At 42.8% G+C, this 27,635-nt stretch overlaps 1 protein-coding gene across 5 annotated transcripts; it reads left to right on the top strand.

Moving 5' to 3' along the window:
* Positions 1 to 1,747: 1,747 nt before the first annotated feature.
* On the top strand, positions 1,748 to 18,380 carry LOC147642258 (uncharacterized). 5 transcript variants are annotated; one of them, XM_086804483.1, is made up of 6 exons: positions 1,748 to 1,903; positions 6,913 to 7,079; positions 7,218 to 7,367; positions 7,642 to 7,792; positions 7,935 to 8,211; positions 18,000 to 18,380. In XM_086804483.1, exons 1-6 carry the CDS (start codon positions 1,849 to 1,851, stop codon positions 18,205 to 18,207), a joined length of 1,008 nt encoding a protein of 335 aa, XP_086660609.1. In that variant the 5' UTR covers positions 1,748 to 1,848; the 3' UTR covers positions 18,208 to 18,380. The 5 variants fall into 5 exon arrangements, with proteins under 5 accessions (XP_086660609.1, XP_086660601.1, XP_086660616.1 ...); XM_086804475.1 differs by having other exon boundaries at positions 1,770 to 1,903; positions 6,910 to 7,079; XM_086804490.1 differs by having other exon boundaries at positions 1,775 to 1,903; positions 6,882 to 7,079.
* The last annotated feature ends 9,255 nt before the right edge of the window (positions 18,381 to 27,635 follow it).

The raw sequence follows: 27,635 nt of genomic DNA, 5'->3' as shown, positions 1-27,635 counted from the left end.
AGGGGCACAAGGAGAGGGTGAGGGACTTGACCTAACTACTAGTTTAATAGAGCAAACAGAAGGGGAGGGTGAGGGCCTTGACCTAACTACTGGTTTGATAGAGTAAGCAAAAGGGGAGGGTGAGGGACTTGACCTAACTACTAGTTTGATAAAGAAAATAGAAGGGGTGTAAGCACCCTCCTAAATACTGGTTTGATAAAGAAAATAGGAGGGGTGTAAGCACCCTCCTAAATACTGGTTTGATAAAGAAAATAGGAGGGGTGTAAGCACCCTCATTCTAATCATGGTTTCCCTTACAAGTATCGAAAGACACTCATGTCTTATATTATCTGGCATTAGATGGCACCCTATATCTAATTATCATGCAAATTTCATTTGGAACTATTTGGTCTCTGGTACTCTCATTCGACGTGAAATTGTTGAGTCACCTTTGAGAAGAGCCATGAAGGAGCGAACCTCTAGTCCACTACTACCACCTAGAACTAACACGGGATAACAAGGTCCCAGTCGCGAACCTAGACCACCACATTGATAGAGATATATCCTTGGCTAGGAGTCAAAAATGATGTTATACCTAATGTAGCAAGATCCCCAAGGAGGGGATGCAGCAATCCAAATTTGGCTAGACCTCAAGTACCTCCGATAGTATCCAGTATAGTAAGCCATGGAAAACCATGCCTATGGAATCCATACTTCATACCATACTATCCTTACCCTTGTGCCTATGCACCACCCCCACACCAACTTACACAATTTACATAAGGATGTCATAAGCAATTGGAAGGGAAGTTTCCATGCAAGTAGGTAGATCCGATTCAAGAGCTAAACCCATGCATATCTCAAATCTCTTGACAAAGTTATCACCTTGGATTGGTGGCTCACGATCCCAACTTTGAACTTCTCTAACTAGTTCCATAATTGGGTTAAAAAGCATCTAGTGAAGCTTAACCTAGTGAACTAGTCATCTCACTGATAGAGACAACCCCCAATGGATTAAGAAGGCTACTGCCAAATGAATTACTAGGGACCCACTCAAGGCCTAGGCTGGGAGCTAAAGATGTTTGGAAAACCACCAAGGCTCCATCACTTAATCTCTAGCTATGGAGGGGTATCTTTCAGGAAGCTCGCTACCTGTGATAGATTGTGCAAATGCAAAGGCGTATGTAAAGAGGAAAAAGAATGAAGTTGCCCTCTGGCTAGGTGACTCTAGAGAGTAGTGGCCTATTGGCTACGATAGGCTGGCACTCAAGACATGTTCCAGTGGAAGAACACATTGTTGGGTGCTATAAGGAAGATGAATACTGCTTGGCCTCATGTATTAATCATTTGAGAAAAGCATAATGGAGTGGTCTGTGGGAGAACCACTCGTGCTCAGGTTGATAAGGTGGATGTATCTACAGTTAAAGCCAAGTGTGGGCTCTTCACATGCCCTTTCATGTCCCAAGATGACGCGCACAACCATAGTCTCTATTTTGTTTTCACAGTCTATTAATGCAGTAATATATATATATATATATATATATATAATATTTCCTCTCAAAGATAAGATGAGAGCCAAAAATATTCTGTTTCTATTTTCAAAACAACAAAAGAAAGAACCTAGAAGATAGGAATAAAATTGATAAAGATGGAAGAAAGAGTGCTCTATCGATTCACTCTAATTTATTGACGAACCTAGGCTCTGTACACACGATGAAAGGTGCCCAATTGGAGGTTCGGTTGACCGTCCGGTGTGTAGTATTAAGCTGTGTGTGTAGCCAAGCAATTTCCACGTGAGCTGGCTATGATTGAAGGCAGTGATTTGACTGTCAAAAAAGCATAGCGTCGCTGAAAGTGAACGTAAATAACATGGAAGAGAAGCCCTCATCACGAAACGCGAGCCGGCCTCCTCCAGAACCTCAAGGTAAGACAAGATCAGCTCTGTTCCTGGCCCCCTTGGCTCGTTGCAATTTGCAAGGTAGAGTCGTCTTTAACGCCTATTGATAGCTTAGTTTCGGCAAATACCAGAGAGCTCTTTGTTTTTTTGGGGAGAAAACATGGTCCACCAACATCAATCCCTACAAGAGCATAGTGGAAACATTTAGGACAGTGAGGGGTGAGAAGACTATCCTTAGCAGTTGGAGAGCTAGTTGGCAGCTTGTGGACAAGAGATCCAAGCAAGAAAGGCAGCACATACGTTGGTAAGTCCATGATCCTTCAATAGATGACCCACGTCCACGATCCTTCCATAGATGAAGCTTAACAGGAGGGAGTGTGGGAGGATGTCGGAAAGCTTTTAAGAGAGGCAGTGGTATCGATGACAAAGTTCCCAAGTTAGGAGTAGATTCTGGAGGAAGGACATGGAAGGAGTCATCAAGTGAGTTTCAGGCTTTTCTCTCCAAAGCCATTGAGGAGGAGGATGAGATGAGCGATTCCGCAGTGGTGTCTATCGTGCTAGTTGAGCATTTAGAGACAGAGGGGCTAGTTCCATTGTCCGCAATTCCCAAGGAGGCGGTAGTGGAGACATCATTGGAGATAGGTCTAGGAGCCATGCTTTTGGTGTTCGGAATGTTGTGTAGAGCAAAGAGCAAGCATCATTTGCACCCGTGCTGCAAGTCAAGCAGGAGGGGATGTGATGGGTGTCTATCGTGCTAGTTGAGCATTTAGAGACAGAGGGGCTAGTTCCATTGTTGTCATGGACTCGTGGGAGTGGAACCCTAGCCCCTAGCTCGGGGGAGGTTTGGAGACGCGAACCTACGGTTGGGTGGTGAGCTTGCCTACACCCCTTTTATTTGGTTTCTCTAATCTTGTTTATGCCTTTGTATTAGGTGATCCTCTCAGGAGTCCCTCACAGTTGGTATCAGAGAATGCCTAATCGCAGGGTTTGCATGTCGTCATGTTTTTACCAAGGTTGCCTTAGCCAGGTATCTCTTGGTCACCATATCGGCGTTTTGCATCTGCAAGAAGTAGGTGCTTTTTTAGGTTTTGCTGGCAGGATAGGGTTCATGTGGATTCTGAGAGAAGGGGGAGCATGGGGAGATTTGTATGCATGCGTGTGGTGGAATTGTCCCAGAAAACCCCCGTTTTTGGACTGTAGCCCTAGGTTTTCTCTCTGATGTAGTGCTGTGGATTGTGTGAGTTTCATGGTGTGCATGGTTGTTGCATAGGCTGTGGGCTTGCAGACAGGCATGCAGGGAAAGGCGACCATGTGCGGGAGTGCTCGTTATGCTCTGATCTGTGCGCCAACAGCCAAGGAAGGGGCTGCGCAGGTAGCAGCAGGCAGCAGGGCTGTAGTCACAGTCAGCAGAGGGTGATGCGCAGCAAGTGAACCAGGTCTTACAGGCTGTCCAGTAGGTGGTACAACACCTGAACCAGGCCGTACAGGCTGCCCCCTACAGGCCTTATCCGGCACGAAATGCCCTGGCAAGGACGGAGCTCCCTGTCTTTCTTCCTGCACCATTGGGAACTTTTGAAGGCCGACCTCAAGGCAGCCATCGACGAGGTCATGCAAACACGTTTTCTTCTAGAGAGGCTCACTGAGGGCCTCAAACCCTTTATCCCCAAAAAGGGTAGGAACCGGCTGGAGATTCGCCAGTAGCGCTCCATCAATCTTGTTGCGAGGATGCTCCTACCCAGATGAACCTCTCCTAGTGTCATCACCTTCTAGAAGGTGACAGGATCTACACAGATGTGTGGAGAGGATATGGCAATTCTACTACTAGACCTCAAGAAATCCTACGATGGGGTGGATTGGGCTTTTGTGGTTGGAGGGTACTATGTTGCAGATGGGTTTTTTGTCACAACACATAAACTTAGAAATACTGCAAATCCAACACAATCACAATTGCATACATCATGGCATCATACATCCATGTTTGATACATCATGTTATAACATAAATAAAATGCACAATACATAGCACTAGGGGTCGAAGATGGGCCGACCCCCCCCTTAGGTAAACTATATTACCAAAAGAGTTCTTGTACAAGATGATGCGGTATGCCTGTCCAAAGGGGCCCTTGGCAAGACTACCCGTGATCCTTCATGTCCATAGTAGTCCAAACCACAATGAACCAATAATAACCCAAGACCCTCTTATATAGTGCTTATTACTCCTATAAATAATAGTCCAGTCATAAATAGCCAATAACCTTGGTTTTACTAAATCTAAACCTAAGCCAGATGAATCTACCTCCTTTCCCTAACCCGAGGACTCCCCTAACCCTGTTGGATTAGTCCCTAGTGCTAGGTACATAGGGGTAGTTACCCTATGGTAGACAGAGTTATGTAAGACTTGACAAGGAAATTGGAAGGGTGGTTGCTAGGATTGGGTGGGTGAATCTTTTACCCAATTTTGTACTGACTTATATGATTCCTCGAGAGAGCTATGTCGGGCTAATGGGCATTTCATTCGGTATTGGCAGTAGGTCCAGGTGGGGAGCTCCATTGATTTAGACTAGGACTCAAGGATCATTCCACTTGTTAGAGTGGAAGGTAGTCAATACCATATCAGGATGATAGAGGTCTTTGCACCGGATTGTGCTGGGATTAGGAGAGGAATTCTTTGTGATTGTCATGATGCTCCTATAGCAAGTCATCTGGAGATTCGACGGACTTGTGTTTTTCTGATCACTCTTAGTCTGATGGACAGGTGGAGAGGGTGGGATCAAGTTTTGGAGGTTATGCTTTGTGCATACCATTCCTCGTGACCATTTTATTGGGAGAGGTACATCCCTATGGTCGAGTTTGCCTATGGTACTACTGAGCATATGGTTCTAGCAATAGCTAGAATATGTTTGATAGGATTTGGGTTAAAGTGTGTGATAGTTAGGAGTCTTTAAGAGGGAGGTATGATATCCCCTAGGTACAAGGATTTACCAGATCTTGAAAAGGATGGGTATCATCTTACAGCTAGCAGATATTTGTCTCGGGGCGATTTTAGGTTTCCAATTCCATGAGGAGTTGGGTGGATTGAAGGATAGTTTATGTTCTTCAAGGACTTGAGAAGATTCTGTTTTTTTGTCTTGTTTCCATAGTCATATGTTGAAGGAACAACAACTTTGGTTGAGCTGGTTCCTAGATACATGGCTATGTGGATTCAATAGATAGGTATAAACTTGATTTCAGAGACAATTGATGAAGGTAGTTGGATTCTTCTTCATTTATTTCCAAGAGTGGAAATGTCCTAAGTGGGAAGGACATGACATAGCAAGGTTAGAAAATATAGACACACCCATTAACTCTACATGCTGTAGATCCTAGCGTCCTATAGCACTAGGATACACACCATATAAAATTGCCTAAGCCAGGTCAGGGTAATAAATCCTTTCCCAACTAAATCTTGGTGCACTTCACCTCCACCCCATGTCTCGATCCGCCCTACAGGTAAACCATTGGAATATTAGTGAAATAATTCACACGTCCACACATCCGACAACTCTCCTCCTAATGGAGCTCCCACATGGAAATACACCATGCTATCTGTCCCAATCCCGAGATCTTCCGACAATTGTCAGGCAATCTCATCCTCCCTCAGTTGGCTCATCCTCAAAGGCCGAGACTGTGGGATCAAAAATAATCATGTGATCAACCAACTGTTCACCTAGAAAACCACAACCTAATTCAACAAAGAAAACATCTGCAAAACTTTGCCTTGATGCTTTCTAGTCCTATGTTTCCCAAACATCTAATTTAAGTGTTATAAACCACAATTGACATTAGATGAAAGGGTACCAAAACATTGAAACTCTTCATAAATATACGTTATAGTACGAAGTCCTATTGAGTTACAAAAATATAGTGTGACCTCAAAATCACCCTTCAAAATACTAGAGCATCTTCCATTACAAGGACAAAACATGATCCTTTCAATCTACATGGACGCATCATAACTTTGAATATATATTAGTAATCGCGACACAGGCCTATCCAGAACTGTCAAAGTCCCGCCGCCAGGTGCACACGATACACGTGATCACTCGGTTGTCTTCACTTTTAGCTTCTGCACAAGTTTGGCATTAATGAAGTTGTGACTACTACTAGGGTCAAAAAAGAATGTACATAGTCTTCCCTAACATTGATCCATACCTACATATCAAGTCGTTAGAATCAAAGATTTCCATGTGGAAAACACATTCCATGCAAGCCCTCAAGGCTCAGACCTAGAACAATAATATCCACGGAAGAAATGTGAGGCTTACATGTTACTTTGGTCAAATGTGTTGCTACTCTTGGCCTTTGGACGACTCACCTTCACATGGCGCTTTTGACGGCAAGAGAAACACCTTCCCTCCCTAATGTTTTAGAGGATCTGTTGATGCTTTTGACCCTTCTTTGGATTGGGTTCACCCGAAGATTGGGTTTGGACTTGTGAAGCCTTTTGAGACTTAAACTTCCGTTTACACCTAGAAGCTTGCTCAGAGGTTTATGTGGTTTGAGGTTACCTGCTGTGTACTTTCCGTACAGCTCTTTCTGTACAGCTCTGACTTTGTTTACTTTTGCTACTGTTGATTTGAACCTACAAATCTGATCGTGTCCAGTGGGAAGAGCATTTACTAGACTGATTCGTGCTCCACATCTGCGTGCTTGATCATTTTGGTCTTCTACGTCTCGGCCTAGCACATGGATACCAATGGAGTGTAGATGCATGTGACAAGCTACTGGGGATTGGGGAGTGAGGAATCGCTCGCCTAAATCTTTGGAATTTGACAATTGGCATTGACAAAATCATGTTTGGTATCTGTTTTCATTGCTTAAAGTGTCATTGGAAATCTGGCATTCATTGTCCATGCAGCTTGTCTCTCAGTATATCCTTGATATAACACATATATTACAAGGGGGTAGGCCCGGCCCTATTGCCAGTGTCATTTAATTTTCAGTATTGCTATATCCTATTGGTACAGTGTAAACCCTTTGGTAAATGGCTTACAGCAGAGGGTTCACATGCTCCCTTTCTTAGCTCTCAATTCAAAGACTGGCATAAGAGTCTAACAATAACAGCACTAGCGGGCCTCAGCAACATGTGTGGAGCATTTGTTACAAATCCTGTTAATGTCATTAAAGTCCGAATGCAGCTGGATGGTGCTTTGTCTTCAAGCCAAGTGAGTTTCCTCCTGCGTGGATCAAAGCTTTTGTTTTTCTTGTAAAAACACTGGTGTTGCAATGAAAATCAATTATATAAATACTATTGTGATCATAAGCAAAATGAGACTAATGAGCCATGATATGGACTTTTGTAGGAACGGATATATGGAAGCTTTCTTTCGGGCATTTTGCGTATTGGTAGAAATGAGGGTTTGACTGGCCTCTGGAGGGGTACAGGGGCCGCATTGCTGAGAGAGGCATCTTATTCTAGTATACGCATGGGAGCATATGAACCATTCAAAATGGTGAGAAAACCTTTGCACTTATTAGAGCTGTATGTGTACAATGATATGCTCATTTGTTTGTAAATATAAGCTTGCCCATGGTAAGAGTCCAACTTATCATCTTATGCTTAAACTTTCTATGGTTAACACACGTGACCACTGGACAAGTATTTGATCACAAAAAAAAAGAATTGATCTTACAATAAATCTTACAGCTTAATTCTTTGGTTTTCTGCTGTATTCCTTCAATTTAATGAAGACAATGTTCACAAACACATTTCTTTTTGTGCTGCAGATGCTAGGCGGTGATGATCCGGCCCACACAGCATTGTGGATCAAAGTTACGGCTGGGGCAAGTGCAGGAATAATAGGCAGTGCTTTTGCGAATCCAACTGATGTGGTCATGGTTAGAATGCAGGCTCAATCTTTGAGGACACCATTAGGAGGTAGCTTATCTACACAGCAAGCTCAATGATGTGTGGTCAAAAAATCACTCTTTTCAACATTTTAGCCATACAACCAGGTAAACCAGGGAAACTCGGGAAACCAATCATGTTTTGCTAATGTTCAGATTATTATTTCTCCCAGGGGCTCATCCTGGGTGGAATTACAGTGGTCCCTTCCAAGCTTTTGCTTCGATAGCCCGGACGGAAGGCATAAATGGTCTCTATCGGGGGCTAGTACCGACTATACAGAGAGCAGCTTTGATTAATGCAGCACAAGCTCCGAGCTATGACCATGCAAAGCATACACTTCTGAATGCCGGACTTGTACAAGAAGGTGTATCATGCCATTTGATAGCGTCTATGGTGGCAGGACTTGTGTCTGCTGTTGTTATCTCACCTGTAGATCTTGTCAGGACCAGGTATTTAACATGGTCATTGCAGCATACTGCACTAAAGTCTTGACAATTTAATGTAGTCTGTTTAGTCTACAATTTAATGTAGTCTGTTTAGTCTATGATGTTACTGCAACCAGCAAGATTTGGTAACTTGGCTGTTTCATGATGAGAGACACAGTTAATGAAGTGATAGAAACAAAGCTCAAGTGCTCTTTAGTATCTTCTTCATAACATTGTTATGTTTCCTTTTTTCTGCAAAATTAAGAAAGCTTTTCATGTATTGAGTAAATGCATCAAGCTTAGCTTGTAGGTGGTCCTTACATCTTAAAGCTCTCATGTTTAGATGGAAAACTATCAGTGGCCAACACTCTGAAGATACCACCAGGCCACCTAAAAGTTGGGACCGCAAGCACGTGGTCAGGCTCACTTACACTCACGCGCATGCACACGCACATGCACATGCACACATACATGCACACCTGCAGGAACCAGATTCTCTGATCAGATCCGTCTCGTAAGAGACAGTGGAATCTCCCATGGATATCATAGTACACTGGGCATGCACAAATGTAATGTTCCTTCCTCTTGATACAGATCGTGAGCTTTGTTACAATGTCCTCTGCTCCCCGTCTCCACTCGAGGCAGTGAGATGAGACCAAGATGTGCTCAATTGCACACGAGAAAGAAAGTTATATAAACGTCTACGGAAGAGAGAGAAAGAAAGAAAGAAAGAAAGATTTTATTAACGTCTTCCAAAAGACCGAACTCGGCCTATGAGACAAATCGGAGTACCTGTATGGGGTATCCTCTGTCATCCCAACAAAATGAAAAAGTACTGAATAAAAAAGAGAGAGAGAGAGATTAAGCATCTACTAAAGACCCAATGGGCCTATGAGACCATAGTGATACAATAATATCCATGGCATATCTCATCATGGAATGGAAAATTAAACAGAAACAAAACATAAACATACTATCTCACTTGGGTGATACAAAACTGTCCATGGAAACTCATCATGGAATACTAGGAACATAGAAACATGAGAGCAGCATCAGCCCCCAGTAGATGGTATACCACTCTCCAAAATATCAAGCATGGGGCTAATGAGTATGGCCCTCAGCTATGTCATGTGGAAAGGTAGCTCGATGGTGGCGGAGCATGTCCTGGATTTGGAGCTGATGAGGGGATCGTGGCCGATGGCCCGGGGGCATCGGGCACGCTGGAGTGCGGAGGCCCGGTCTGAGGTAACTCCTCTCAGGCGAGGTGGGTCCACAAGATCCATTGTATCAGTGTCTTCCACCTCCTAGGAGCTGAAGAAACTGGTGATGGTTGGCTGCTGGCGAGGGAGGGGGCGGGACCGAAGCTCTCTCAAGGAAGTGTCCCTATGTCTACGGAGCTCAAGCAGGAAGAGGCCTAGGCAACGCTGGTTCAGGAAGTCAATGATCCCGGAGAGGGAGCCAAATCCCTCACGAACCAGATAGTGAAACCTCCTGTGGATCTCATAGTATACTGGGTAGCGGCATATGTAATGCTCCTCTGTCTCAAACCTCTGTGTGGCATAATCGGCAGATCCTCTCCTCTTTGGGTCTCTGTATGAGCTTCGTGGCTTTGAAAACGCGCTCAGCTCTACCTATCTCCACTCTGAGGCGGTGGGGATGAAACCCATATCTAGCCAATCGCAATCCGCATGGCATGGGACGTGTGAACACTCAGGTAGCCCGGCTGCTGGATGAATCCATCCTCAGTGAGCGTGAGGGAGTGATCTCTGGAGAAGTGCATCTTGTGGTTCGCATGCTCTTGAAGGATGCCGCCTTGAATTGGTGGCTAAAGGTGGTACAAGAAGGAACTGAGCCAAAGACATGGATTGACTTCAAGGCTATGTTCAACAAGAAGTTTCTACCGGCAACCTTTGAAGCGGACGCGCCAAAAGAGTGGGATGAGGTAAAGTAGAAAGTCGGCAAGCATGTGGCAACTTATCCTAACAACTTTTCAATTGTTTCATTGAAGTTTACTTATTATAATCCTATTCCACCGCTAATGGAAATGCGTAAGTTTGTGAATGGACTTCAACCTAAGCTTATGCAAGTAGTGTATATGGCTAGTCTGAAATCTTTGGAGGAGGAAGCCCAAGACAAAGCCTTGCAAGCCGAGGCTTTGCACATGCCTTGGATGGTGGACAAGACGAAAAATGACAACCGAGATCCATCTCAAAAAAAGAAGTTTAAAGCGGGATCCCAATCAAGAGCTGAGTCTCAAGAGAAGAAGGATATGAGTGGGGACAAACCTCCACTCTTTCGAAGAAAATTGTCCCCCAAGCATCTAGAGGAATATGAAGTGTTTTCAACATGGAAAGAAGGGACACTTGGCTACAAATTGTCTCGACAAGCCAAAGCAAGAAGCCAAAGAGAATGGAAGATCATCAGATTGACATCATGCGAGGAAGTTCATCAAGTGGTTTGAGGTGGTGGCTAGTCGATTGCATGATTTAAAAAAGAAAGCCGTGGGATTTCAATGGACCAAAGCTGAAAAAGAATCCTTTGAAGCATTGAAATTTGTCTTGCTTTTGCTTTTCTTTTTCACTTTGGTTTTCCACTTTTAACTTATTACAATAAATTATTACTCCAATAAGGCCAGCTTTTTCCAAAGTTCTTTGTGCTTTGCTTTTCCGACTTTGGGGCCTTGCTTTTTGGCCCTAGAGCTGTTTTTTGAAAAAGAAGTTTTTGGCTTTTTGGTCTTGCTCAATCCCCTCTTGCTAGTAGTGCTCCTAACTCGTGGTCAACTCAATTTGACTTTTGCTTTTCTTTGCTTTTTGACAAACCTTATGGTCCCTATCCCCATGCCTACTTTTACCTGTCCAATGTCCAGGCAAGGGTTCCATCATGTGAATAGAGTGCTAGGAAAGCCAAATAGTTACACAACTTTCCAATGGTAGGGGTCACTTGCACTTCCTTTCCCACAAAGGCGGCTTCTGCTTCAATCTAGGGTCCCATGTCCCCTACATCAATGTTCAATGCGGTTGCCATCTCCATAGAGATGAAGTTATCTATGGCACAGTCATCAAACATAAAGAGTGCAGGCTGATCCTTCAGCTGTCTTGAGAAGCTTTGCAAACCACCCTCTCTTTATCATCATTCCATGTATCCCCTTTCACATTGAGTATGGCATGCACATTAACCTTTTGCTGCTTCTCATTGTCCTTATTCTTGCATTCATGACACTCCCGAAACATGCGATCCTAGCTGCCACATGAGAAGCATTTTTCCTCTTTAGCATATTGCTCTCTTTACTCTAGGGTTAAGCTAAACTCGTGCTTTTTCTAAGAGGCATCTTTGGGATGCGAATTTACAGCCTTCCCTCCATTTTGTCGCATCTTTCATATAAGGTTTAGCATGCTGTCCACCCTTTTGCAGGTTATGACCAGCCCTCTCTTTGCCCTTGAAAGCATGATCCCCTTTGCTAGAGTGCTGCAGTTTGTGCTAATTGCTTTGTGGCAAGAGCGGCTGCCATATAGTCCTGCAAGGTGGTAGTGTGATGCGTATCAAGACTGGATTTGTAAACCGGCTGAAGCCTAGACTTGAACTTCCATTTCTTCTTGGGTTCACCCACCAACCAAAATGGTGAGACCTCCAAATAGATCTTCCAAAATTTGTTCACATAGGCTTGCATAGACTCATTGTCTTTCTGCTCTATCTCATCCCATTTGATCATTATCTTCTCCATAGCATTGGGAGGCAAGAACTATGCATAAAACCTCTCTTTGACTCTTCCCGTGTCTGAACAAGGCTAATAGAGAGCTTTCTTGTGATCCACCACTGGGCAGGTCAGCCCTTTAGAAACATGCTCACACTGCGAATCTTTGACTTCGTGAAAAACTCCTCATCACTGAAGGCAATATCAAACTGGGCTATGCAAGCCATTGCCTTGCTTGCATCATAATCACCATGATAAGCTTCAAACTTAACAGATTTATCACCTAGCCTCTTGGCATGGTGACCCTCCTCATCTATCTTCCTCTTCTCCTTATTCAATGGGGCAACAGTAGGTACATGCACATGATCATGGTGAGAAACATGCAGCACGAGGGCATGTGCCCTATGCAATGGTGACCTGTGCAAAGGTGGCCTCCCAACACTTGCATTCACAAAAGGATCCTTGCATGAAACTCGTTCTCTATGGATATACTTAGTGGCATGAGTAGCGGGTGATACATGATCGTCCTTGGCTATCATATCTATTGCATATCTGGTCCGACAACCACGTCTTCTCCTCCTCTGCTCCAGCCACTCCCCCTTGAGCATAGCCCTAATGCCCAACCCTGGGGGGGTAAAGGCTTAGCTTCAGGATAAATCCTAGCCAACAGCTCACTGCCACATCTAGTTGCATTCGAGCTCACCACCATGTTGAACAGCACTCAAAGTCGCCAGCAATCAAAGTCGACAATTTGAAGGTCCAATAGTGCTAAGCAATCTCAAAGCCGAAGTAGTCTCGCGAGCAATTGAGTAGTCCAACAAGTGTAACCATTTGGCCACCCAAGTGGCTCTCCCTTATTTCGTGCCAAGGTACGATGTGACACACCGTTGAGTATGCAGGACAAAGCCAGACATCAGATAGCAGCTGACGGCCAAAGTCGGATAGCGCAAGTGACACATAGCATTGCCATGTGGCAGTGATGGCATGGCGGTCGATTACAACTAGCAGACAACAATAATACAGGCTGACTAGGAACATTAGTGCATGTATATACATGGGTAGCCAAAACATCATATTCATCTGCTTTCCTCAACGTTGTACTTCACATTCCCTATAGGTAGAGTGCTAGCGAAGAGTGCACAGTAAGTCATAGGGCTTTGATTTGACATTTTCATTCTCAGCCACATCTTGTACTTGAATTTCAATTGTATTACTTCTTTCTTGTACATAATACAAAGCAGTAGTTTAGGATTCTTGTGTGTGTGGCATGTTTGATTCTGCCGCACTCTCCTTTCTATCTCTGGAAAACCCTAGCACATAGGTGCAAGTGTTCTATAGTTGGTATCAGAGCCTAGGGAACTTGTAAATTTCTTTTCTTTTTGGGAAAAGTGAATATTTGGGTTCTCTTCATTGCACCTAGGTTCTTTGGGGTATATGGTGCATTGCCCTCCCAAACCCTTACCTCATCGTGCAAGGCTGAAATCCCTCACCCGGTCCTTGATCATTAGATATTTGTTATGGATTCACAACTCACTAATTTGCTTCTCGGCATGAAGACATCCATGGATGCGTAGGCAACTAAAATGGAGGCTATATCTGGCCATCTCAACAGCCGTCTTTGCTCGTGGACGTCCATGCACATCACCTCATGATCTTTTAGATGCAGTTTGTCTTGCTACAACCCTGGAGACGTGGGAGAGTTCTAGGTTTGGGACTAAACAATGGGGGCAATGGCAAAGACGAGGGGCAGCTAGTCCAAGGCCAAGGATGGTAAAGACAAGGCAAGTGGGGGAGCCTCGGCGACTTGCCTCACCCTTGAAGAGCGTCGTGCCAAGATGGCTGCTAAACAATGCTTTTATTGTGACTCCACTGAGCATATCGCGAAGGATTGCTTAAAGACCTTGGAGGAGCAATCCGAGGAGGAGGCCTATTCAAAATTGGAGTATGAGTGTGAAGGAGATGTATGTGTCCGTCTCAGCTTTTTTCATTTCTCGGGTTGAGCAAACACCCAGGGTGCTTCATTGCATCAGGCCACATGTACGAACAAAGGAAGTTTTCAGCCAGGTCTCTGAGGGAGAGTCTTCACTGTTGCCGTTTGTACTCGGTGGAGAATCTTTGGCTTTAGTGGGGCTGTCGCTTCAGTTTTAGGGGTCGTTCAGGAGGACTCTTCTCACCTGCCATTTGCATTGGGTGGACAAGAGGACTTGTCATCGGATTTGTCTTTGTCATGGGAGGATAGGCCAATTGGTGTATCTTCACAGTACACAAACTTCTTGGAGACAATATCGACAACAACCGGGGTTTTGACTTCAGTATATCGACGGATGTATTACTTGGGAGTATGTTCCACAAGACATGGGTGGTTTAGACATATAGGTACCGAGCAGTACTGATGGATACAAATTTGGTGCAAAGTTTCTGAGGAGTATGGTTCTTGGTTCTGCTTTCTTCCTTCAGGGTGCGCTGGAGACGGTGCAAACAGTTCTTATGCTCCATATGAGCCGATACATTAGTGGCTAGAGCATAGTTGCATTCTGTACCCATACTCATCAGTACTTTCCGTACCAGTCCATACGTACCATACCTAGTACGGATAAGGTCTTCGTACCAAATATGAGGTTCAATGTACAACACTTATTTGGCCCGTTTTTTAATTATTTTAGTCAGTGGTCATTGCTCAATAGTTAATAGATTAGTTTTAATTTCAGTATTACCATTGTCTTTCATGTTATTTTTGTATGGATGCTAGATATTCCTTTTTTGTATGGATGCTAGATATTCCTTATTTTATACACACACACACACATATATATATATAATAAAAAACGTGAACGTACCATACCGCACTGTACCTAAAGTACTCAACCACTACGGGCTAGAGTTTGGTGCAGCCATTCTCTAGGGTGTTCTTTTCGTGGGCTACTGGAGGATACTCAGAGATGCACGGTGTTTTTTCATGGATGGTCAGACAGATGGAGAGCGCTCTATCAGGTGGAAGTTGGTCATCCGCATGTTTCTCCAGAGGTCTTCATACTTATGCGGCGAGGACAGAATGTGAGCCTTCGCAATGGATGCAAAGTGGTCTTGTTGTGTTCGAGATCTTGGGTCTCTTGGTTGAGCGTTCTTGGATCTTTTCCTTCTATGGAAGGGCACTTTATATGGACACCGTGCAGCTAGTTGAGGACAGTTGCAATGCAAGTAGGGGAGAATGTCACACACCTACGAGTATGCCAGACATTAGATAGCAATCAACAAGCAGAGTCAAACATCGCAAGTGACACATGGCACTACCGCATGGTAGTGATGATGTGGCAGTGGTGACATGGCACAAATGACATGCAGTTGGGTACAGCCAGCTGACATCAATAATATTGGCTGACTAGGAACATTGGTACATATATATACATAATCATATGCTTTCCTGAGCATTGTACTTCATAGAGCGTTTCTCCATAGGTGAAGTGGTAGCCAAGAGTGAATAGTAGGTCACAGGGTTGTGATTTGACGCCTTTATTCTCGAATCTCAGCCATGTCTTGTACTTGAATTTAAGTTGTATTACTTCTTTCTTGTACATAATACAAAGCAGTAGTTTAGGACTCTTGTGTGTGTTGTATGTGTGATTCCACCGCACTCTTCTTTCTATCTCTGGAAAACCCTAGCACATAGGTGCAAGTGCTCTACATACGGGAGGCCAGGGAGCTTCGTGTCACCGGTACTGAGACTAGGACTCATGTCACCTACGGGAGGCTAGGTCTCATGTCACCTGTAGTGTGGCCAGGACGTGGAATCCACTGTCGGGGATCCCAATTTTAGGCTTCCCACTAAACCAATTATGTGCTCGGGAAGACCTGCTATTTATAGGTTCCAGGAACGAGAGATATATCCAGTGCATAATGCATGTGCACACATCTCTGCTTGCTTGAAACTGATTTCGCATGACTTGTTTTCGTGTGACTACCTGCTATGATGTGTCCAGTTCATGGGCTGGGGATGCCCACCCGTGAACTGTGCGGATGCTTTGTATTCTGACATGGTTTGTGGCATGTGAACACGTGGCAAGGATCTCGTTTAGCCCTTTAATTTTTGGGCAAAGTTTTTATAACCTTTGGGTGTTCAAACTTTATTAAAGTCTGGACCACCCATTGGGTTATGCCCGGGGCCCAAAGGCCATGTGTGGGCAGCCTAAACTTTGGGCACCCCATTTGGTCATTTAAAGCCACCTTGTGTTCACTTTAATGTGTGGGCACTTAATGGAGGTGCCCACCTTTAAACTTGGTGGGTTATGCCACATGGCAAAAGAAGATTTGACCCCAACAATCCTCCTCTCCATCAGCCTCTCCCACAACTCTCTCCTTGCCACTCACGTATCAAATCGGCACCTGTCTCTGCCGAGAACTCTCCCTATGCAAGTGAATTCCCACAAAAGCCAAAAAATAAGCTGGTGACTGCTCCACAGGCTGCCATACTGTACTCGATTGCACCCTTGTGACCATACACGCCTTGTGGCCATACATGCATACTGTACCTGATTCTACACCGACTACTCTACCTACTGTATCTTGCAGTACTGACTGTACCTCCTGTGCACCTTTTACTGTACTCAACAGTATCTTTGTACCTTGCCGTACAGACTGCAGGACCTGCTGTACCAACTGTCCTTACTACACCTTGCCGAACTCGACAGGATCTACAGTACCTACACTGTACCGACTGTACCTATTGTGTACCTTGCTGCTGTACCGACTGTACTGGTTGCTGAACTGTACCTGTCTCCTGTGAAACTGCTGACCATTTGCCATACCCATTCCATACCTGCTGCAGGGTGCTGAATCTGACAATACCTGCTGTACTGTACTGTACTGTATCCGGCTGCCCTGTTTCTGATGCTTTGGGTAATAGGCATATGCATACAGGTTATGTGGAGAAGCAGACACATGGACAGCACACTCAAAGCAAACAGGGGATGCATGAAGATGACCCAAGTGCTATTAATGTCTACAAAAGACCTGAACGGTCTATAAGACCCAAAAGCTGTTACATGTGATCCATGAGTCAACTATTAGCATTCATTGTGCTAGGGTAGAGAATGTACAAAGAGAGAGATGGAGGTTCAACCCATGGTGAGTGTGGAGAGAGAGAGAGAGAGATTGCACAACTCAAATGATGCTCCATGTTAATAGAACCACCCAACTACATGCTTTTATAGGCTGGTCTAATGGGTGGGGAGTAGGTGTGGCACATGCGTTTGAGTGTTGGATGAGATGCATGTGACAAGTATAGATGCCCTCCTGGTTAACTAGTGCAGTGGGGACAAGATGGTGCGACTGCCTCGGTAGTGAACGGCCAGTAGTGAAGAGGTCTTGTAGCATAAAGTGCCGTTGCCTCGGTAGTGAACGGACAGTAGTGACTTGGTCTTGTAGCATAAAGATGCCAAGGCTCTCTCCAGCTCCTCGCAGACAACTTTCTTTTGCATGGTTGTCGATCCATGTTTCTAGAGATGATATGGTGCTCTAGGGTTTTGCATATGGATTGCTTGGGGTTGCAAAGAGAATCTTGTGGGGAAAAGAGGGTTTGGGGGTTGGACTTGATGAGCCAAAACATTCAGTTGAGCATGTCCCTATTAGGTATCCTTCACCAGGAGTAAACAGCCAGGCAGCCAACTGCAATAAGTGATCGTGCAGGGAAGCACGATGTGGTGGGTTGTGCAGTGATGATGCCAAGAGCTCTTCAGCAAGATGGGCGACTGTGGGACTGTTGAGCTACTGGGGATGCAAGTAATGAACAGGCCTCGTGATATTAATTCGTGTTTTCCTGAGCTCCTTGAGAGTTAAAGAAGGTGCTCATTCACCCCTGGATTTTCTGATAACCATGAACTGTATACAAAGCGAAAAGGGAATACCTACAATCAAGTTTATGAAATGTACATTTTTGTCTCTCTGTGTCGTGTGAGGAGACAAAGTCGGTTGACAGCAAGTTTCAAAATCCTTTTACCCACCAAATGGGTTTGTTAAATAGCGGCCATACATAGTTTTTGATTTATGACATGTGCACGATCTGGGTGTGATTATTTCCTAACAATCTCACCTTGACTGATGTGGTGAAACTTTTTTTTGTCCTCAGAATCATGCAGCAGGCAGTGCATCCAGATGGCCGAGGTGCAATTTATTCGTCAACTTTTGATTGCTTCTGGAAAACACTATGTTCAGAAGGGCCGCGAGGTTTGTACAAAGGGTTTATACCTGTTTGGATGAGGATTGGACCCCACACAATTGTCACGTTCTTTGTATTCGAACAGCTCAGGAAAAGCCTTGGCATAATTCCTGTATGAATCCTATTTATCCTTTCTCTCATCAGAGATGCAGACTTCTGCAGCAGCAATCAAAATGTTCCCAATTGAAAAATGGTCCAAGTGAGATTGGAAACAAGAATAAGGATCAAAGCATGTATAATAGAGCATACTTCATACACTGTTGTCATTATATACTTGTGGCATTCTCAACATACTTGCTATCATGTGTACTTGATGACCCATGCAAAAAGGTGCACTATGCTGTCTGTCAACAGTGTGCACAGTGATATAACATAAAGCGAATGTTTTTTTCGGTTAGATTGGCATTATTATGATAATTAAAATTTGCTATGCTTGACTGGAAAAAATGAATGCCAGGCTTTTCAAAGGTGGAATGCTTGCCAAGAAAACCCTTAGAAGCCACTTTGCAATCATTTATAGGAGCACAGCTGCTCTCATCAAAGCCTAAAAAGGAAAGTTGAGTTCTCAGCTTTTCAAAGCTGGATGAGAAATGCGAGGGCCATTGAAAAACTTCTCTCTAGGTCCTTCAGGATCATTTGGAGTTAAGGTCAAGTTAAAGACTACTATCATCCCTCCAACATGTCCATCATCACTACGTAATGCGATTTTTTTAAAAGGGTTTCCATACACAATTAAGCAGCTTACAAAACTTGTGAAGGTGCTATGGTAACGTACTATCTGCACCAATGTTTAGCATTGAGATTGAAGCACAAGTGACTGTTTGGAAGACAATAGGAATGCTCAGTGAGAATCACCGGTTTTTAGTGGTGAATGGACATGGCAGCACAAAGAGGAGGGTAGGCAGGTGCAGAGCTTCAAGGGGATGCCAGACCTGAGGTTGTACACGAGGAAGGTGATCTTCAAGTGGAACAATGTGCAGACCTCATCCACAGCCAAGCAAGTCCCCATGTTGAAGAAGACATGGATGAGATCTTCCACATGTTTAAAAATCAGGTCCCAACAGTGTGAACATGCTAATGTATATATACACACGTGCGCGCGCGCGCGCGCACACACACACACACACACACATATAGATATGTATGTATGTATATATATATATAGGCACTGATGACGTTAGTGGGGATGTCGTAGTATCTAGTCCATATTGCATGATGGAGTTGATAGTTATATAGTCTTGTGGGTTGACTACCATGAGTATATAACATGCACGTTCCTAAAAGGTGAATTTGGGCATGTTCTTGGATTCATCGTGGTATATATATATATATACATATGTATACACACACACACACACATATATATAAATATGTATGTATGTATGTATATGTGTGTGCGTGTACACACACACACACACACATATACATACTGTATGTATGTATGTGTGTGTGTGTGTGTGTGTGTGTAGAGTTAGAGTGAGAGAGATATGTTTATATACATATATAGATATATGTTCATATACATATATACATACATGTGTGTGTGTACACACACACACACACACACACACACACACACACACATATGTACATATATATAGTTATTTACTAATTATTTAATTTCATCCATGAAATGTAATGTTTTCATTTATGTAGGTCAAATTTTGTCAGCTCCAAGTGATGGTGGATAGTTAAATGAGAAGTAATGGTGTTGCTATGGTCCAAGGAGGAGGATGCCTTCGCACAAGGATTTATTAAAAAGAGGTCTAGAAGAATAGAGGTCAATATGTTATATCCATGAGTGAAGTGTTGTGCACAAAGATCCTCATGGTCCTTAGCCTCGCTTTAATATGGCCGTGGTGACATTGGTGGTGTTGAAGAGGATGGCTAGGGTGGGGCCTATGTGTGGGTTGCTTTGGCACATCATTGTGACCCATAAGCTTCACATATTAGAGGATTTGTGATGGGTGTGGGTGGTTTCTTTTCTTCAAGAATGTGCCGTGCATCAAGAGTTGTTCTCACTCAAGAAGAGTTGGTACATCTTGTAGGAGGTGAAGTCGTGTGTTCATGCCCTTGTGACACATGGAGTTTGTGTACATGGATGTTCCAACAGTAGTTGGAAGGAGCTCAAGGTTGTGTCTTGGAAACCTAGAATTTGTGTACATGGATAGCAACCATCATCATGGTTGAAAAACGTCATGTAAGGTTACATTTGTGTGCTTCTGCTGATGCCTGACGTAGAGGCAAGCATTGATGGGTTGTTTTCTAGGCAGCATTGGGGTGTTGGTGGTGATGCTGCAAAGGGCGGCAATGGAGCTGTGGGGTGGTTGGCATTTTCTTGCAAAGAGTTGGTGGCCATGAGACCTGCGTGGGGTCTTGTGATGGCTAGGCTAGTCACCTTGTGAAGGCGCATGGCAAGTCTTGTGTTGCTGCTCGTAGGTACTGTGGCGCAAAGTTTGGTATACAAGGTAGCACTGGTGTTTGTGGGTTCTGGTAGCTGAAGGTTTACAAGGTAGCACTGGTGTTTGTGGGTTCTGGTAGCAGGCTTGGGTTGCATCCAACATTGTTAGTGTTTTGAGTAGGTCCCCAACAAGCCCCTTGAGAATGAAGTAGGTATACAAGTGTTGAGATACATCCAAAGTACTCATGATACATCCCCCAAGGTACTCATTGGCTAGACCCTCAGTGTATTTTGTGACTTAGATTGAGCAAGTGATTTGGACACCATGCACTTAGTAAAACAGGATATTAGTTCTCTTGGTTCGGGATGCATTTCTCGGATCGATAAGAAACAACCCATTGTTACACTCTCATAAGTACAAAGATGCATGCTTTGCATCATGTGAGACATTGTGGCTAAGGAGGATCATACAGGATATGGAAGTAGTGCATAGCCACAAGCACCCTACAATGTTGTAATGCGACAACCAAAGTTATAGACATGCTCAAAATCCTGTGTTTCGTACTCCCGCTTGCTTGCTCACATGAAATACATCGAGATTCATTATCACTTTGTATGCGAGCTTATCATGTTCAGGGAGGCCAAGATAGCTGATAACAAAAAATTATGTAGACATCTTTAGCAAGGACGGAATGGAGCTACATCTTCATTGAGGCATCTTCATGGACTTGGCATCAGATCATAGAGATAGTTCACCTTTGGTGGGTGGTTGGACATTAAGGGTGGGTGTTGGATATTAATGCATCGATATCAGCACCACTCTCATTGTATTGTCTAGGCACCGGCTACCTCATTGATTTAGATATGTCTTGGATTACATACTACCCTAGACCGTTATCTCATAATTATCCACGCATGGAACAGGTTGACTTTCCTCTTAAACACTATGTCATGGTCCACATACATCAACTATATAGCCATCCAACAACTTTTGATCAGACACTAGAACCACCCAAGCTCCACACACATAACATCTGTTTGCTCGTGTAGTGCCCATGTGAACACCTTCTAGTCTACCGCCCACACAAATTATCGGTTTCCCGTATTGTTGAAGCCCAACATGATGGATGACTATCCCTTGCAAGGTGACTTTGACCACAAAGATCATTGTCCAGATATCTACAAAGTCTCAAAAGATGATGGGTGAAAGAATAACTTCTTGTAGCTTAAATACAAAGGTGGTGATCCAATTTTGCTACCTTGCCAGATTGGATTGCCACCCAATTTGGAAGAATAGCTGCTTGCAACTTAAGACTACTACAAGGGTGGAAATCCAATTTGGTTGCCTTGCCGACCCAAGCCATGCACTCAACACAAGTTTTAAAAGTCTAGAAAGAAGGGTACCCAACTACCACCTCTTCCATGGAAACACACAATAGCCTGACCACAACCTCTAGCAATGTAAATGTTGTGGGTTCCAAAGAATTTATTACAAGATTAGGGATACTAATGAAGGTTATGCTGAATTATGGATTCCAAAAAGACCACCCCCTAATACTTCCCAAAACAAGAAACCTTAACAACAGTTACCAACTCCCAATGCAAAAGGTTCAAAAAAGATGGGTGCCCAAGTGGATACTACATGCTCAAGGGTATCACGAAGGCAATCCCTTTTTTATATGTGCCTAAAGCAAACAACAAAATTAAAGCCTCCTCCACCAACCTTTAGTGGGATAAGAGCATTAAAGTCTCACATGGTGTGGAGGTCAAAGCAGCATATTAAGTAGAACCCCCTCCCAAAAAAGGAGAAACCACACGAACCTGCTTGCACTCAACAAGGGCAACCAACAAGTAAACTTTCCCTATTGCCTCACCACTTGAGGAGTGACAACTCCAAGCTTGGACATCCTCACTTATTCCATCCATAATGGATTTGACGAAGAACATAACTTCGACCCACTTTTTGAGCCAACACGGTATATTACAGAAGCATGGCAACATAAGCACGGAGGGGAGCAAGAGCACAACTCAAGTGTGCACAAAGGCTGAATTCTATATGACTTACTAAAGATCAACCAATATTAGTCAATAATAAAAAAGGAAGAAGTCTTAGTTTTGTGAAAAACTCTCCTACCCTGGTTTAGCATCCACACACTAATCTATCATCACTAATGTGTTGTAATAACCTAGGAGGATCATGCAAATTTTTTACTAAAAGAAGGGAGTTGGCTCATCGTGAAATACTCTATTTTTTGGTTTTTCACACTTGCATGCTTCCTCCTCCATGAAGGCCACTTCTATAAGGACTTCCTCTTGCTCAAGTAGTGCCTTAAGTAGAGTGTGGGAAAAGGAACTAGAGAAAGACATGGAGATGAACATGGTAGGAAAAACAACAGGAATACATCAATAAGATAAATGATGGAAGCCTTTTTTACATGAAAAGAAGGCATGCACACCATGTGGCATGTAAGCTCTTTTTACATGAAAAGGAGACTTGCACACCATGTGGTGGCTAATCCAAATATACCATAGCACTTAATTGCGTGTTAAACCCAAGATAAGACAAACTTACTTCATCAAGCACTTTACAAACTTAAATAAAAAAGAAGACGATTGACAAGGCAATGTATGATTGGAAGTTAAACCCAAGATAAGACAAACTTACTTCATCAATCACTTTACACACTTAAATTTTCTTTAAAGAGATAATTGACAAGGTAATGCATGATTATGAAGCCAAAATAATTTTGTGTAAATACATATTAGAACTAGTCTTGTAAATGGCTTTAACAAAAAAAAAAGAGACTTAAGGTTTATTTATATATATTTTTAATAAAGAGATAAATAAACTTGAAAAAAATCCATGGAATTACTTTGTGTGAGGCTGGTTACCATGCATCAACATGTAAATATGTTTTTTAAAAGCATGCACATAGCAATTTTGTGAATTTCAAAAATACTTAGAGTGACTTTAAAAATGTATGATTTTTAAAAAAATTGAAAGTTTTTTTAAAGTGTAATATTATAGGATAAGTAATGTGCAAATAAATGGAATGCACATGCTAATGGCTTAAATACATATGAATAAAATTTTAACTCTTATTTCTAGTTTGCTTAAATATTTTAAAATCATAAAAAATGAAACGTTTGCTTATAAAAGGTCCATGAATGAAGACATTGTAAAACATAATATTGAAGTGTTTTTTTTTTGTACTCGGATTTCTTTAACCACTATCTTGTGTTAAGAGTGTTTCCTTGGAAGGAGTTTCCTTGAAATCTTAGAATAAAATGCTTTTATCTAAGATCCATGATAATTTGCTATGTTAAACAAGATCGAAATGGATTGGCAACACCAGGTTATTAATTAAGTATTAACTAACTTAACATATACCTTAATGATGAAGAAGATAATTTGCTCAAAGTTTTGGCACTAAGCCTCTCAATTGTTTTGTTTATCTCTCCATACTTTGCACCAAGCACTACAACCGGCTCCAACGAATTTAACATGGACACATAACTAATGTGGCACAACTTAAAGTTGTTGAGAGGGAGATATAAAGTTGATCATGATTCTTTGGTGGGAAGGAAATTACCGCATTAGCTATCCACATAAGCTCACAAAGTGGCAAAGAACTATAAAAAAATGTCACACCACATCGTATTATATGAAGCATGCACATGGTCAAGTTATTAAATGACCATGAACAAGTGCACAAACTTTATGTTGACCTCATCTTACAAGGAGAAGGCCACCAAATTTTCTTAAGGGTTTTGTAATTAGAAAATGTTCCAAATAAAATACACAAGCTCGTGATGCCCACATAAAGCAAGATGAAGCATTGCCATGAAAGCCACCTTCGTTTTTCCTTTCTTTCTTTTTCTTTTTTTCACTTACACAAAGGTTTTTCTCTTGTTTTCCTAAGAAATCAAGGCTTCTAAACTTTTAAAATATGGCATGCATAGTATGTGTGTGTGTGAACATGCGAGTGTGTGTGTGTGTGTGTGTGTGTGTGTGTGTGAACGTGCGAGTTGTTTGCAACTCAATCAAACTTCATCGCGGTCACCTCTTCATTGAAATCAAACATCTTTTCAAAATGTGCCTGCCTATGCTTAATTAGTGATCACATTTCTTGCTTAGAAGAGATGCTTGCTTCGAAGAAGATAGAAGCCTTCTTCTACTATTATAGTTGGTGATGCTCAGTGCCCACTAATCATTGATTAATTGCATTAATCCCAAAATAATGAAAGTAGATTTTGAACAAGCAATGGTCTAAATTAGGGTAGGTTCTCCTACGAGACAAGGCATTGTAAAGTTCCAAGTCTGAAAGGATAGGTTAGTGGATGAACATATTCTCATTTTAGCTCAAGCTAAGAACACACAAATATATGAAATACAAGTGCTTGCATGCAAGATAAGGCTTCTTCTTGGATTCTCTATCTGCAAAATCTGGACACGTATAACACGGTTTGTCTTTCACATGCACAACGTATTTTTCAACGTGTGCATCATCCCCATGCAATTCAATCTTGAAAACTTCATGCTTGTGCTCCAACCTCTACACTTCTTCTACCACCCTAGCTTTCATTTGCAAAGCGACCTTTATTTTTTTTCGCTTCCTCTGATATCGATGTGCAATACTTGACTCTTATGCCATTTCGCATGCATGAGCCTCCTACCTCTATGTTCACAGTGGACCCATATGGTGGTTCTTTATTACTTTCTTTATGACACCTTCTGCATTCTTACTCTCTACCTGCTATCCATCTTCCCATAATGAATAGACCTTCTCGTCTATGAGGTTAGTTCCCATAGCAATTGGCCATATCTTGGGTGGTGGATTGGGATTTGGGTCTATGCTGGCATCCACATTATAGCAATAAAGCACGTGATCAGGGCAAAACCACATCCATTGTCTGATGAGACCATTAGGGTGTTTGTGATACCCTTCGAATGATGTACCCTTTATAGATCTGGCTATGTGTTGCCCACATCTCTTACCACCACGAGGAGTTCTGTTACATGTGACCTTGCTGCCAATGCATGTCCTTCGGATTGCCCACACTGCTTCATTCACCTTGCACTCAATCACACTAAAATCTGTGGCTTTTGGTGTTCTTTGAAGGAGCAGTGGTTGTATCATGCTCCTTAAAATTGATCTTCCATGACCTCCCCACATATTTGTGGTCTCGTACATGTGCATTATACTCCAAACGATGCATTGCCTCATCATCAATATCAATGATCACAGTGGGCTAGTCTCTTGTGAGACGTGCAGTTTCTTTGTCACCAATTAGGGGGGTAGGCACCTACACATGGGTGTTCCTTCAGTTGCCTTATTAATTGTTTGGACCACCTAAGCTTTGCTTGTAGATATCCATTCCATTAGTTTCTTCAAGCTTGGTCCTCTCCCTATGAGAGTAAGAGACTGCCTTAGTACTTTGCAAAATTGCATTTGCCATATCGGTAGTACATGCATCATAAAGAGAAATCTTGTGACTATATCCTTCCCCTGCAAGCCAACTCCCATGCTTGCTCCCTGCTAGGTTTTTTCTTGGGGTATTTGGACCATCATTACTTCTCTCTACTATTATCATGAACTGAACCCCAATGTGCTAAACATTTCTATCCATGACATGACCATTACGCCACCATTAATGTATTAATCGAGCCTCTACTGATGCAACTTCACTAGTAGGATCCATGCTCCACTTCTTGAACATTGCTTTGTGCTCACCTTGAGATGTGTCACACACATACTTTATTGTTTGGGCAACCATGCTCTGCTCCTAATGAAATAGACAAGACCTCTCCCTATCTGTCAAGACATTATTTTTGCTACCATTGAATACATGTTGAACTGCATTCCAGTTAGCCTATGCCTCGTCTACACCATGAAACCAAAGAAATCTTCCCTCTCACAACCATGGTTTTCCATCATCTCATTGATGCACTCCCAAAGCATACATTGGGCCTCCATATCCTCCTCTTTTATTTCACATATTGCAATTGCTAGTAGAAGATCCTGCATGCTGCATGAAAACTCAAGTCATTTACGATGTAACACAGTTGAAACCATTTAACCACATTTATTATGACATTTTTTAATATGCTACCTTGGGTCATACACATAACAAGCCATGGTCACCCAATCTGATGTTCGTCGGGTGTGGTCGAATTGTTTCCATGTATGTCGTAGGTCCCCAAAGCTGGTCCGTCGCATTTGATTCACCAAATCCAACCCAAAAGCAAGTCCAATGGTGGACATGTTGAAAACAAGGCACGTCTCACCTACGGATCCTTGTCTTGGGAACTTGCTTTCATGGAAAAAGTCATAAGTGCACTCTCGTTTTAGCTTCAAAAGTGCATCCAAGCTAAAGCTCTCCATAGAAGGCCTGTGTCGGGCTGTAGTTACTGACCTCTAGAACCTAATAATAAAATTGTTTAGGTTTTGTACTTTACTTATCTAGATATTTATCACTCATTTACAAAAATGTAACTGTCCAACTAAATTAATTTACCAGCTGTCTTCCACCAATGGTCCCATCTCCTCTGCAATGTTGATAACATCTTATTCCCCAATTCTTTCACTAGCGTTGCCATTGTGATTTCTTTTTCCACACACATTTATACCTTTCTTGCTCCAGCATTGCAATCTACTCCTAAATCCTGGACACCATTTGTTTTGTCCTATCTATTAGTGCCTTTGATGTGCCTACCCATACATGTGTATCATTAATCGGCTCATCGGATGGTATCACATAATAGATGTAGCAATTGCATGTAATGATGCACATTATAGGCATTGAGCAATAATGGCAAAGGAGCTTTCTAGATGCCCTTTTGCACTTGTCTCCACACTAGTCGGTGCCTTTAGCATGCTCCCACTAAATGTGATGTGAGACCCTATAGTTCTTTAGTCGGGCCAAAGCTCATTCACACGCTTCAAACTACCTAGGCAATGGCTTCTTAAACACACTCCAAGAAAGGCAATGTTGGAGGTTTGTGGCTTTAACCACTAGTGGGGGGGTCATACTTATGCTCCATGGAGTCCATTCCTACACGTGATCCCATGGTTGGTGGGAACTCAAATGCAATATCACCATTATATTGCCTAGGAATCTCAAGGACCTTGATAACCTCTTTG

The sequence above is a fragment of the Cibotium barometz genome, chromosome 1, assembly GCF_041138505.1.
Source record: "Cibotium barometz isolate CiBa-2024 chromosome 1, ASM4113850v1, whole genome shotgun sequence".
NCBI classification, from domain to species: domain Eukaryota; kingdom Viridiplantae; phylum Streptophyta; class Polypodiopsida; order Cyatheales; family Cibotiaceae; genus Cibotium; species Cibotium barometz.
Note: the sequence above shows the minus strand (reverse complement) of the source record. Positions and strands in the feature narration are given on the sequence as shown.